At 43.4% G+C, this 13,476-nt stretch overlaps 1 protein-coding gene across 1 annotated transcript; it reads left to right on the top strand.

The window, feature by feature from the left end:
• LOC137096295 (zinc finger protein RFP-like) lies at positions 1–12,632 on the top strand. The gene is made up of 7 exons (XM_067465399.1): positions 1–517; positions 3,739–3,834; positions 4,140–4,370; positions 5,525–5,547; positions 5,919–6,037; positions 8,282–8,314; positions 11,926–12,632. The coding sequence occupies exons 1-7, from the start codon at positions 113–115 to the stop codon at positions 12,441–12,443; spliced, it is 1,425 nt and encodes a 474-aa protein (XP_067321500.1). The 5' UTR covers positions 1–112; the 3' UTR covers positions 12,444–12,632.
• Positions 12,633–13,476: the final 844 nt, after the last annotated feature.

A 13,476-nucleotide genomic window follows, 5' to 3' on the forward strand; every position in this document is an offset into this window, starting at 1 on the left:
AGAGGCGGAGTCCTAGGCTGCTTTCCTGGCAGGAAGAGACCGTCTGCGAAACGAAACGAAAGTTAAGCCATTAACACTGTCTTGACTCTGCGGTGGAGCAGCAACACCAGCAATGGCTTCTGGAGACTCTGTGAAGAAGCTCTGTGAGGAACTAGCCTGTTCCATCTGCTTGGAGTATTTCAAGGAGCCTGTGACCATCTCCTGCGGGCACAATTTCTGCCAAGCCTGCCTGGATCAATGCTGGGAAAAGAAAGAGGCCTCCTGCCCACAATGCAGGCAAAAAGTGCAGGAAGGTGGCATCATTCCAAACAGGCAGCTGGCAAATCTGGTGGAAATAGCCAAGGAACTTGGGAGCCAGAAGGCAGAAGAGAAGGAGAAAGTCTGCCAGAGGCACCAGGAGCCCCTGAAGCTTTTCTGCAAGGACCACGGAATCCCCATCTGTCTGGTGTGTGACAGGTCAAAGGAGCATGAAAACCACAAAGTGATTCCGCTAGATGAAGCATCAAAGGAGTACAAGGTAGGAGGGATAAAATAGGGGCTCCTAAAAAGGTGTTGTGGTGCATCTCCACCCCACAATACAGGTCTGTGGCTGGCAGCTCGATACTTTCCCCAAGCCCTGAGATTTTCAGGGACCTGGGGGCCATCTAAACTGTAGGATTCATGCAGTTTGGCATTACTTCACATGCTCCAGCACCTATGCTACAAATCATTGAGATGGTAGTTTTACCAAGTCTTCAACTTTTTCTGCCAGAGTATTAGTGCCTTGTGCCCTATAGTCATGTGCGTGAAATTCATTTCTCCCATTTTGTCTATTTCTTTCATTCTTTCGGAGGCACGAAATGGGAAGGCCCTTCCGACATAAAAATAAACTTAAAACGAAAGCAGGGAGGAGCAGGTACCAGCTTCAAACCTGCTTTTCAGCATAATTGCTGGCAGCTTGCCGGGGCTTGCTGTCCATCACGTTTGCCAGTGTCCTTGCTCAGAAAAGTCCTGACAGGAGAAAAAGCCACAGCAGGCTGCCAGGGCCTGCAGCTGAGCGCTGAGTAAGGAGCCGAGTAAGACAAAATATCTCATTCAGAAAGGCACCCAATTTTTGGAAGCAGCGATCAAAAACAAAAACCAAGCCATATAAATGAAACAAACAGAAATGGATACGATCCTGTACAAATACCAGTTCCCTAGGAATTAATTTGGTGTCAAACTATGTTAATTCTACGCGTAGATTCATCCTAAAACATGGAGCAATTGAATCAAACTATGGGAAAAGAGATTCTGCCTGAACATTAGGAAGTTCAATACTGTTCCATTATCAGGGTGGAGGCCACAAGGTGGTGCTCGAGAGAGAGGAATGGTCCATTTTACAGGGAAGGAGTTGAAGGAGGAACACCATTTCCCAACTTTTGCTGGTTATTCCCCCTCCCCGTTTCCTATATTACAAAGGAGGGCTGTTTCCACGATGAGGATGTGGGTGGGCGGAATTACAGGGGGGAATAACAGGAAATAGCATTTCTCCTTCATCCCACCCTTCACCCCATAACATCTCTCTAGTGCCCGCTTGTGGTCTCTGCCCTGGTAATGGAACAGTATGGAAAGGACTCCCTAATGGCAAGAATAGATTCATGGTGGAATTTGCTTTCTTGGAGTACCTCCTCTTGTGATTTGTAAACAGAGGCTGAATGGCCTTCTGTCAGGGAATGCTTTGATTGTGTGTTCATGAATGGCAGGATGAAGTTGGACTAGAGAGCCCTTTGCTCTCTTCCAACTCTCTGATCTTTGCACCAAAGGGCCAAGTGAAATGAAGTCCCTATTTCCTAAGGCGGTGGTGTCATTCATTTCCATCAAGGATCACAACAACCACATGACAACTCCCACCTTTGGATAATGACTTTAGTAAGGAGACGCTTATGATAATGTTTTTATGGCTTTGTACTGTTTTTATATTATGTGCTAAATGTTTTAATAGTATTTCATGACTATTTTAATTGTTTTTTAAATGTGGCATTGAATTGTTGCCGACTGTGAACTGCCTTGAGTCGCCTCTGGGCTGAGAAAGGTGGTATACAAATATGGTAAATAAATAAATAAATGGGTTGTTGTAGGTTTTTTCGGGCTATATGGCCATGTTCTAGAGGCATTCTCTCCTGACATTTCACCTGCATCTATGGCAAGCATCCTCAGAGGTAGTGAGGCCTGTTGGAACTAGGAAAATGGGTTTATATATTTGTGGAATGACAGGGTGGGACAAAGGACTCTTCTCTGCTGGAACTGGGTGTGAATGTTTCAATTGACCACCTTGATTAGCATTTGATGGCCTGGCAGTGACTGGGGCGATCTTTTGTTGAGAGGTGATTAGATGTCCCAGATTGTTTCCTCTCTCTTGTTTTGCTGTTGTAATTTTAGAGTTTTTTAATACTGGTAGCCAGATTTTGTTCATTTTCATGGTTTCCTCCTTTCTGTTTAAATTGTCCACATGCTTGTGGATTTCAATGGCTTCTCTGTGTAGTCTGACATGGTGGTTGTTGGAGTGGTCCAGCATTTCTGTGTTCTCAAATAATATGCTGTGTCCAGGTTGGTTCATCAGGTGCTCTGCTATGGCTGACTTCTCTGGTTGAAGTGGTCTGCAGTGCCTTTCATGTTCCTTGATTCGTGTTTGGGCGCTGCGTTTGGTGGTCCCTATGTAGACTTGTCCATAGCTGCATGGTATACGGTAGACTCCTGCAGAAGTGAGAGGATCCCTCTTGTCCTTTGCTGAACGTAGCATTTGTTGGATTTTCTGGTGGGTCTGTAGATAGTTTGTATGTTGTGTTTCCTCATCAGCTTCCCTATGCGGTCAGTGGTTCCCTTGATGTAGGGCAAGAACACTTTTCCTCTGGATGGATCTTTGTCTTTACTCTCGTGGCTTGTTCTCGGTCTTGCAGCTCTTCTGATGTCTGAGGCAGAGTATCCATTGGCCTGTAGAGCCCAGTTTAGGTGGTTTAGTTCTGAGGATAATGGGAATTACAGGCTGAGGATAATGGGAATTACAACCAAATAGCACTTGTGGCTCTGAGATTTGGGAAAGGTGAAATGACATCATATTAACATCAGGCATTATAGCCACAATCGTAGTATCTCAATTCACACCCCAATATCCTGACTAAACAGAACAAACTGCAGCCTGTTCCTGTACCACAACTTCCATTGGCTCTTGTCATGATGAGAAATACAGGACTTTTAGTCTAGCATCCCACAGAAAACCACATGGCAGGCTGGATTTGGCCTGTGGGCCTTGAGTTTATTAACACATATGCCTTTAGGAGATGAGTTAAAGGTTCCAACCTCCTTTCTTCTAGGCTCAAAGCAGAGCAGAAGGTGTGGTCCTAGTGCTAAGTACATAGACATCTCCACCCCCTTGAGAGCTTTTGTGTGTTGAATCATGGAATAACTAAAGGGTGTGCCAATTTTAACAAGCTTGGCTTCTAGTAAGTTTGCTGGAAATTTTCATGTAGCCCTTTTGTCTTATCTGTAGCTGAGCCCAGAAACAATGAAGACATTGCACCTTTCTCTCCCACAACAATGGGATAATCTGGCCCAGGTCCTCATATTTGGCAACTCTGTTTCAGAAACTGATTTTCACTCATTTCCACTTAGTCTTCCTTATTGGACACTTGGGATTGCTAGGCATTTTTATGCTATTTATTATAAAAACTGTAAGCCTTGAACAAAAGAGGTGAGCAAGGCCTTTGCCGTCCTCTTCAGGATTGGATTTCGGGTTTGCTGGAGACTCTGAAGAAGGAGAGAGACAATATTCTGGCCTACAAAGCAGATGCAGCGCGGGAAATCCAGGATTGGCTTGTAAGTGGCATTCGTACTGGAAAATGGGAAAGTACGACCTCTTTGAGTGCAACTCTGGATAAACAGGGAAGAAAGTGCTTTGCCAAAAATACTCATCATGTATAAAGTCCTAATAGCCTACAGACAGTGGAAAATGGACAATATTGATCCAGGCCCATTCCAGTGGTGGGCACTTGTGAGTCTTTCTCTACTGGATATTGACATTTTCTGTATGAAGGGCCTCTTTTCAAGGGAATGTGGAGAATTCAGCCCAATGACAGTTTCTTTCTGCCTCTCACTCCTGTTTTTCCTTTCCTTTCTTCTAGGAGAAAACCCAGAGAGAGAAGGAGAAGACTGTGGCTGCATTCAGGCTCATGCACCAGTTTCTAGAAGAACAAGAGAGGAATCTCCTGGCAAAAATGGAAGAGGTGGAGAAGGAGATTTCAGCCAAAAGGGAGGAACATCTTGCCAGACTCTCTGAAGAACTCTCCTCTCTCTCGAAACCCATCCAAGAGATGGAGGAGAAGCATCAGCAGCCGGCAAGTGAACTCCTCCAGGTAAGGCCCATATTGTCCCCAAAGGTGGCTGAGGCAGTGACACCTCAGCTTCATCATGGTCCAGTGTACACAAACTGGGAACATCCAGACAGGATATTTATAATCCAGGAACGAATATGACAGTCTAAGATCCATAAGTTTAGTCACCAGTCTGTATGGGAGGATTGTGTTGAACGCAGAACTAAAGTCTGCAAAAGACATCCTTACATCCTGCTTTCCTCTCTCATATATGTGTGTGCGTGTGTGCATGTATTTGCCTTTTTAAAATGGAGGAATTTCTCAATTGCACAAAAAATAAATTTAAAATGAAGGAATAGCAGTGGTGAAGAAAGGCAGGTTGACAAGGGTATTTAGACATATGGTCACTGGACCATGCACAATTGAAAACAACTATAATGTCTGGGTTGTTGTGTGTTTTCTGGGCTCTATGGCCACGAGTAAGTAAGTAAGTAAGTAAGCAAGCAAGCAAGCAAGCATGGCTACACAGCCTGGAAAACACTCAACAACCCAGTTATTCTGATCATGAAAGCCTTCGACAATAAACCCTAATGTCAAAGATGCGCAACCTGGTATGTATTTCCTATAAATGACAATAGTGGAATGGGGGCCCATGCAATACAATCGTTCGATCTAACTCTGGTACGGATCGCCACCCAGCACCAGGGCATTGGCTGAAGCTGGAACTCACCTCAGTCTGGGACTCCTCACCACACCAACATTGCCTTCATCATGTATTCAAGTGCGTGGCCTTGAAATATTCCAGTTTCCCCAGATCTGGAGCCTGAAGACTTGCATTTAACAGTATTTTGGAAGCTTTGCCAAAAAAAAGTTTGCAAAACAATGGCATTGAAGTAGATGCCCCATTTTGTAAATCTACCCTTCTTTGTGGAGGCAAGGCCTTTTCACCCAACTAGCTTTACTTCAGGGGCCACGATGCTGTAATGGGTTAAATCCTTGCGTCGGCTGTTGGCCTGAATGTTGAAGTTTTGAATCAGTGAGGTGGGGTGAGCTCCCATTTGTCAGCCCCAGCTATGGGGGAACATGAAAAAACCACGATTTTTAAAAAGTTAGCTAGAAACATTACATGTTTGTAAATATGCACATAATCTCACTGCAAATGCCTGTCCTGAGTTCTTTCTTCTCTTCATTTACAGGACATCAGAAGCTTCTTACAGGGGTAAGTTGATCTCCCATAAAAACTTGGATTTGCATGTGAAGCACATCCCTCTCCTCTTGCAGAAATGGGTGTCTGGGGTTGAATGGTGGTGTTGGACCTGATGCCCTCTGAGGCCCCTTCCAACTCTGTGATCTTGTGGGTATGTTTCTATACCATGGAATTATAGTAGTTTGACTGCCCTTTAACTGTAATCGCTCATTGCTATGGAATCAAAGGAGTTGTAGTTAGGTAAGGCATCGGCACTCTTTGGCAGAGAAAGCAAAAGGCCTTGCAAAACAAGTCCAGGCATCAAGCCATAACAGCCAAAGTGGTGTCAAACAGCATTCATTCTATAGAAGATGCACCCTGTGATATTTTTCTTTTTCCTGCAGTTATAATGAAAAGGAGAAATTTGAGACCTCTGTGGCTTTTCCTCCTGCTCTCAAATGGAAGATCTGGGATTTCTGTGATATAAATCCCTTTCTGGAGGGTGTCATGAAGCAATTCAGAGGTAAGCGTGATTGTTCACAAGGGTTTTCAGGGAGATGTAACACTGGTCTGAATAGGGAAATTAAAGGCTCAAAGGCACTGGGAAAGGTAAGGTGAGAAATCAGCCAATTTTATTTTAAACTTGAAACAGAACTACCGTATGCTGCGTCTATTCTGTTCTATTGTTTTTTAAATGTTTATGACAGGTTTATGTTCAGGGATCATCAACACTGTGAAATGAATGCTGTTTGATACCATTATAATATGTATGGCTGTACGCTATGGGATACTGGGAGTTTTAGTTGACGCGGCACCATCATTATTTGGCAGAGAAGGCCAAAAGACCTTGTAAAACTACAACTCCATTGATTCCATAACATTGATCTGTGGCATTTAAACTGGTGTCAAACTGCATTCATTCTACTGTGTCAATGTGTCTTCCAGTTACATTGCACAAATGTATACCTACGCACACACAAGAAATACCATGAGATTTCTTGCTGGTGTACTAATACAATCAGTATTAATGTATTAAATTATTTGTACCTTGAATTGTATTAAACAGACTTAAATAGATCAACAAGGAGAAATGTTAAAACTATCTGAAGCCATGTGTATACATTTTGTGGAATTTGGTCCTGAGGATTTTAAGAAATGTTTTATTTTGTCCAAATGAAACTAGTGTGAGCCTAATACTCTGAGAGGCATATGTATGTAAGTAGATGGGCTCCTTCAAGATCCCAAGGCTTTTAAGGGGCATTAAGGCCCCATCTACACTGCCAAACAAAATCCACATTATCTGCTTTGGACCCGATTATATGGGAGTGAAGATAATCCAGTTCAAAGTAGATAATGTGGATTAACTCCTTTGATAATCTGGAATATATAGCATGTAGATCCACCCTAAATGTCATGGCAAGCATCGTGATAGTCCTTTTCTAATGCGACCTGGGGATAGGTCTATTGACCAGCCAACCCCTGAGAGAACCTTATGGTGTGTTAAGATTAATCCCTTTATGTCCACCGGAGCCAGGCCACTAAACCCATTTGTCCAGTGTGACTCTATAGCCAACCTCTTTCAGGCATTGGCCACGGTGTCACGCTGGAGGACCTAGTGATCCCTAGAGAGGTGTTCTCTGTAGGAAATTCCAGGTCTTCTAGATTTTTCTCCCATTGACATTAACCATTTAGTGCAGTTTGAAGCGAGCTTCTAACCATGGCGGCTAAACAAGAAACTCCTACAAAAGTGTGTGAAGGAAAGTCCTCCATGTGCATCTGTGTCAGTGTAAGATTAATGTATAGTGTGTGTTTAAATGTAATTTTATGTACAATAGCTGTGATTGTAACAGGATTGTATTGCAAGAGAGTATTCTGACACAGAAAGGGTTAAACAGTAGAGTTAATAAGCTGTGAAGATGTGACCCTGAGTGTTGCCTTGAGCGAGTAAGGAGGACACAGAGATAAGTCCTTATAGCTTCAGTGAGTGTGTTGTTCATTCTTCTTGTTCCTGTCTGTCTACTGATGGTGTATGCTGTATATTTGAGCTGCTTAGTAAAACTAAATATCTGTTTTCTACTGAAGTCTCGGGCGTCCATTTCTTCAGAGCTTCAAAAGCTTCTGCAGCACACTGACAATCTGCACCCTGTCGTTTGAGCAATCACCATCCAGGTCTCAATTTCCTATGAAATCTCCAGTTTTCCTCAATAGAGTTTAAAATTGACTTAAGTGGCCAGGATGGATGTCCGCTATAAGACCACTCTTTGGAGGTAGTTGACCATCGAGTCATACTAGAAAGCCTGATGATTCCTAGAGAGAGCATTGTAGTCAGTCCACAAATAATGAAATCTACTGGTCTTAACTTCAATCTGAGAGTTGGTTGGCATTTCTAGATAGCAACCTTCATTGTTCATACATCGAGACATATCTAAGTGATGAAGGAGGCAGAGCTCTCTTTCCTGCAACCCATCCTTTGTCACCTTCCAGTGTGAACTAGGGAAGAGTGGCCCTTTCCACTCAGTCACTTTTGTCCAAAGTTTACCCTGATATACTGCTATGGAGACTGCACATTGCGACATTGCATGTCAATGCGGTGATGCACATTGGACAACCAATGCCACCATTCCTGAATGAGGCATAACTATATGAGGTGGTTGAAGTTATGCTTCATCTCTTGGGTGAAGGATCTCAGCCAACTTGAGTTGTTTCCGCCTGATTTCTGTGAGACACCATGTCCTACTAAGTCTCTCTCTCTCCTTTCTCTCTTTAGACTCCCTGGAATTTGGTCTTCAGCAACAAAAAGGTAAACAGGAAAGATTTTCTTCAGAGAGGGTTTGCCATAGCGTTCTCTCTGAGGCAGGATAGGGTCCCTGGTCTCCAAGAGCCCTAGTCCAACTCTGGGTCATGCTGGTTCAAATTGCAATGGTCTTTGTTTACTCATCTTGGCTTTTAGGGAGAAGTCAGGCTTGAGTTAGCTGTATTTATTTTTCTTTTTGGACCCTCCTAAATATTTTTACTCAGCCTTAACCATGATTCCACAAAAATATAGCAGAGCCAACCAAACCAATCAATCTCCCTTTTTCTCAGGTGACATCTACACTGTAGACTGAATGTGGGTTGATGCCACTTTAACTGCTATGGCTTAAAGCTATGGAATCCAAGGAGTTGTATTTTGGTGAAGCATCAGCAGAAGGTTAAAAACTTGTGAAACTGCAACTTCCAGGATTCCACAGCATTGGCCATGGCAGTTTTATACTGCAGTAATTCAACAGTGTAGATGCATCCCTAGATGAGTTTAGATTTTCTCTTGAATAGCAGAACCTCCTTGGTGAATTTCCTATCTTATTGTCTTTAGAAATAATCCTGCATCTTACTATGGCCCACAGTCTAAGCCTGGGGCAACAGTGGAAGGCTAGGAGGGCATATTGGCACTCCAAGGGACTTTAGAGGGAAAATAATACTTTTAAAGGAAAATTGCAAGAATGTGTTTTGAAGCCTCCAATTGGATAAAATCCCCTCATAAAGGTTGTTCTGTATTTTAAAAAATGCTGGTGGGAGGTGGTCCACAGATTACAAAAATAACCCATGGGCCACACTTTGCCCACCCAGTGTGGTATCATTATAAAAAGCCTGATGGGGGTAAAAAGACATAACTTTAGAAAAGTCCATTTTTGAGAACTCCCAATGTTCCAAAATCCTGCAACAATCACAACCACAGGGCTTGTGTAGTCCCAAAAATAATGTTCTCACATTCTGCTCACATCAATATTTATTAACAAACAGGTCAAATAAAAATGACATTCAAAGGAAACTTAAATCTCTAATATCCCAGAGATTTAAAAAATAACAACCAGCACCCAAGATTGCCCATTTTAATTACAATAAAGAATATCTTCTTTTTTGTCTTTTAAAATCAAATTTTAACACAAAAAACACAAATAAAAAACAAAATAATCTGGATATATTTACCCCAAATTCTCAGCAATGTGCTCCTGAATTTATTTTAGCTTTGTCATATCATAAGTATGCATGCCAGCCAAATCTCAGATTATGTCCTTCTAAATTAAACTATTTACCATGTCGGACCAATGCTGCAAAATGTTTTAGATCTGAAAATAATATTTTACTTCTAATGAATGTAGTTATCATTAGCTGTTGTTGTTGTTCATTCGTTCAGTCGTCTCCGACTCTTCGTGACCTCATGGACCAGCCCACGCCAGAGCTCCCTGTCGGCCGTCACCACCCCCAGCTCCCTCAAGGTCAGTCCAGTCACTTCAAGGATGCCGTCCATCCATCTTGCCCTTGGTCGGCCCCTCTTCCTTTTGCCTTCCACTTTCCCCAACATAATTGTATTCTCCAGGCTTTCCTGTCTTCTCATGATGTGGCCAAAGTACTTCAACTTTGTCTCTAGTATCTTTCCCTCCAGTGAGCAGTCAGGCTTTATTTCCTGGAGGATGGACTGGTTGGATCTTCTCGCAGTCCAAGGCACTCTCAGCACTTTCCTCCAACACCACAGCTCAAAAGCATCGATCTTCCTTCGCTCAGCCTTCCCTAAGGTCCAGCTCTCACATCCGTAGGTGACTACAGGGAATACCATGGCTTTGACTAGGAGGATCTTTGTTGCCAGTCTGATGTCTCTGCTCATTACTATTTTATCGAGACTGGACATTGCTCTCCTCCCAAGAAGTAAGCGTCTTCTGATTTCCTGGCTACAGTCTGCATCTGCAGTAATCTTTGCACCTAGAAATACAAAGTCTGTCACGGCCTCCACGGTTTCTCCCTCTATTTTCCAGTTGTCAATCATTCTTGTTGCCATAGTCTTGGTTTTTTTGACGTTTAGCTGCAACCCGGCTTTTGCGCTTTCTTCTTTCACCTTGATTAGAAGGCTCCTCAGCTCCTCCTCGCTTTTGGCCATCAGAGTGGTGTCATCTGCATATCTGAGGTTGTTAATGTTTCTTCCAGCTATTTTCGCCCCAGCTTTGCGTTCATCCAGCCCCGCACATCGCATGATGTGTTCTGCATACAAGTTAAAAAGGTTGGGTGAGAGGATGCAGCCTTGCCGTACGCCTTTCCCAATCTTGAACCAGTCTGTTGTTCCGTGGTCAGTTCTGACTGTTGCTACTTGGTCCTTGTACAGATTCCTCAGGAGAATCTAAGAACTTGCCACAATTTATTATGATCCACACAGTCAAAGGCTTTAGAATAGTCAATGAAGCAGAAGTAGATGTTTTTCTGAAACTCCCTGCCTTTCTCCATTATCCAGCGGATATTGGCAATCTGGTCTCTGGTTCCTCTGCCTTTTCTAAACCCAGCTTGAACATCTGGCAACTCTCTCTCCATGTATTGCTGGAGTCTTCCTTGCAGGATCTTGAGCATTACCTTACTGGCATGAGAAATAAGGGCCACTGTACGGAAGTTGGAGCAGTCTTTTGCATTTCCCTTTTTTGGTATGGGGATATAAGTTGATTTTTTCCAGTCTGATGGCCATTCTTGTGTTTTCCATATTTGCTGGCAAATGGCATGCATCACCTTGACAGCATCATCTTTTAAGATTTTAAACAGTTCAGCTGGGATCCCGTCGTCTCCTGCTGCCTTGTTGTTAGCAATGCTTCTTAAGGCCCATTCAACCTCACTCCTCAGGATGTCTGGTTCTAATTCATTCACCACACCGTCAAAGCTATCCTCGATATTGTTATCCTTCCTATACAGATCTTCTGTATAGTTTCGCCACCTTCTCTTGATCTCTTCAGCTTCTGTTAGGTCCCTGCCATCTTTGTTTCTTATCATACCAATTTTTGCCTGAAATTTGCCTCCAATGTTTCTAATTTTCTGGAAGAGGTCTCTTGTCCTTCCTATTCTGTTGTCTTCTTCCACTTCCATGCATTGCTTATTTAAAAATAGTTCCTTATCTCTTCTGGCTAACCTCTGGAATTGTGCATTTAACTGGGCATATCTCCCCTTATCCCTGTTTCCTATCATTAGCTAGGATACAATAATATTGCTATATCAAACAAGAAGTCCAAATCTCTTTCTTTCCCCATACCATTGAGAAGAAGATGCGTGATGGGGAAGTGTCATTGTTGCAGGGCATAGGGTGAATCAATGACAGAAGGTCCCCCATGGGTTTCATGGCTGAGCTGGGAATCAGTCCCTGGTCTCCAGAATAAAAATCCAGTGCTCAAATCAGCAGGCATTCAAATGTTAATCTTATGAAGAAGGAATATAATGTAACATTGAACCTATCTAGATTTGAAGAAACAAGTGAGGATTTCCCTGTCATTTCATAAGAATGCAAGATAGAAGCTGAACCCTCCAGCAATTTACATTTAACTTACTTTCTTTCTTTCTTTCTTTCTTTCTCTCTTTCTTTCTTTCTTTCTCACTTCAATCCTGATCTGTTTCTACCACCAACAGCACATGTGATTCTGGATCCCGACACAGCCAATCCTGTGCTCATCCTCTCTGAAGATCGCAGGCATGTGACACGTGGAGAGAAATGGCAAAATCTTCCTAAAAATCCTCAGAGATTCACTAAATATCCTTGTGTGCTGGGCCAAGAGGGATTCACAGGAGGCAGGCATTTTTGGGAAGTCCTTGTGAAGAATGGAGAATGGTCTGTGGGAGTTGCCAGAAAGTCTGTGCAGAGAAAAGACTCAGCCCACTTTGGTCCTTGTGCTGGGGTCTGGCCAGTGGGAAAGAACAAGAGTGACTACTGGTCCTCCTCTTACAATGGTGCGTACCTACGTATGACTCTGTATGAGGAGCCCAAAAGGGTTCGGGTGACACTGAACTATGAAGGGGGTCGGGTTGCCTTTTACGATGCTGACTCAGCAGCCCTGATCTTTGAATACCTTCCAGCCTCTTTCTCAGGAGAGACCCTCCTTCCCATCTTTTCTTTGAATAAAAAATGCCAACTGGAACTCTCTCCCTAAGGATGGGGAGCAATGTCCAAAGCAGCTGAGATGCAAGAGGACCTTTATCTCCATAGATCTGGGACTGTTCATTCTCTTTCCTCTCGTTGTGGATTCCTCCTGCTCTCTCTTTACATATTTGCCAAAAAGGGACTGGGAGGCTGGAGTGTGAATGATGAAGGCTTTCTGCACTACCCATGGACCATTCAGGCAGGCATGTATCCGGGGGGGGGGGGGGGGGGGGCTTGACCCCCCCCCCCCATTCTCATGGTGGTCCACGAGAAGGCCTTACTGGTACATTATTTAAACTGTTGTGTTTATTCATATCATGATCTGATCGCCAGGCTCAATATATTCCATATGCATGGGGGTATTGGGGCAACGATACAGAAGGCTTGCTAGGGTTGACCCTCTTTCACTCAGACTCAGCCCCCCCCCCCCCCCGAATCAAACTCAGCCCCTCCTGAATCAAAATCCTGGCTACGGGCCTGATTCAGGGACTTATTCCCTCTGGATAGATCAGCAACAATGACAACAGCAAAGAGGGAATAAAAGACCCAAGTTCATATTTAGTCAGTAATTCCACAGTTCCTAACAGCTGGTAGGCTGGCTGGATTTTTGGGAGTTGAAGTCCAAAACACCTGGAGGCCCAAAGGTTGGGAACCACTGATCTAACTGTAAACATCAATATTCAAGAATATGACTATGTGATGCCTTTTTATGTGTATCTGCATGAGGTGAAATCAATTGCAAATAACTTGAATAAAAGTTTAAATAATTTTAAAGCATCCTGCAAATTTCTTGGGAAGAGCGCCCACATTCCAGAAGACGCAAAGACCTCCAGCATTGAAGCCATGATCCTCCATCATCCACTTTGCTGGACTGGCCACACTGTCTGAATGCCCAGTCACAATCTCCCAAAGCAGTTATTTTACTTTCAGGTCAGGAATGGATAACAGAATGTCGATGGACAGCAAAAGAGATTTAAACATGGGATTAAAGGCCATTTTTTAAAAAAAGGTGGAATATACACTGAGAACTGGGAAGCCTTGGC

Source organism: Anolis sagrei, chromosome 2 (assembly GCF_037176765.1).
Source record: "Anolis sagrei isolate rAnoSag1 chromosome 2, rAnoSag1.mat, whole genome shotgun sequence".
Classification (NCBI taxonomy): Eukaryota; Metazoa; Chordata; class Lepidosauria; order Squamata; family Dactyloidae; genus Anolis; species Anolis sagrei.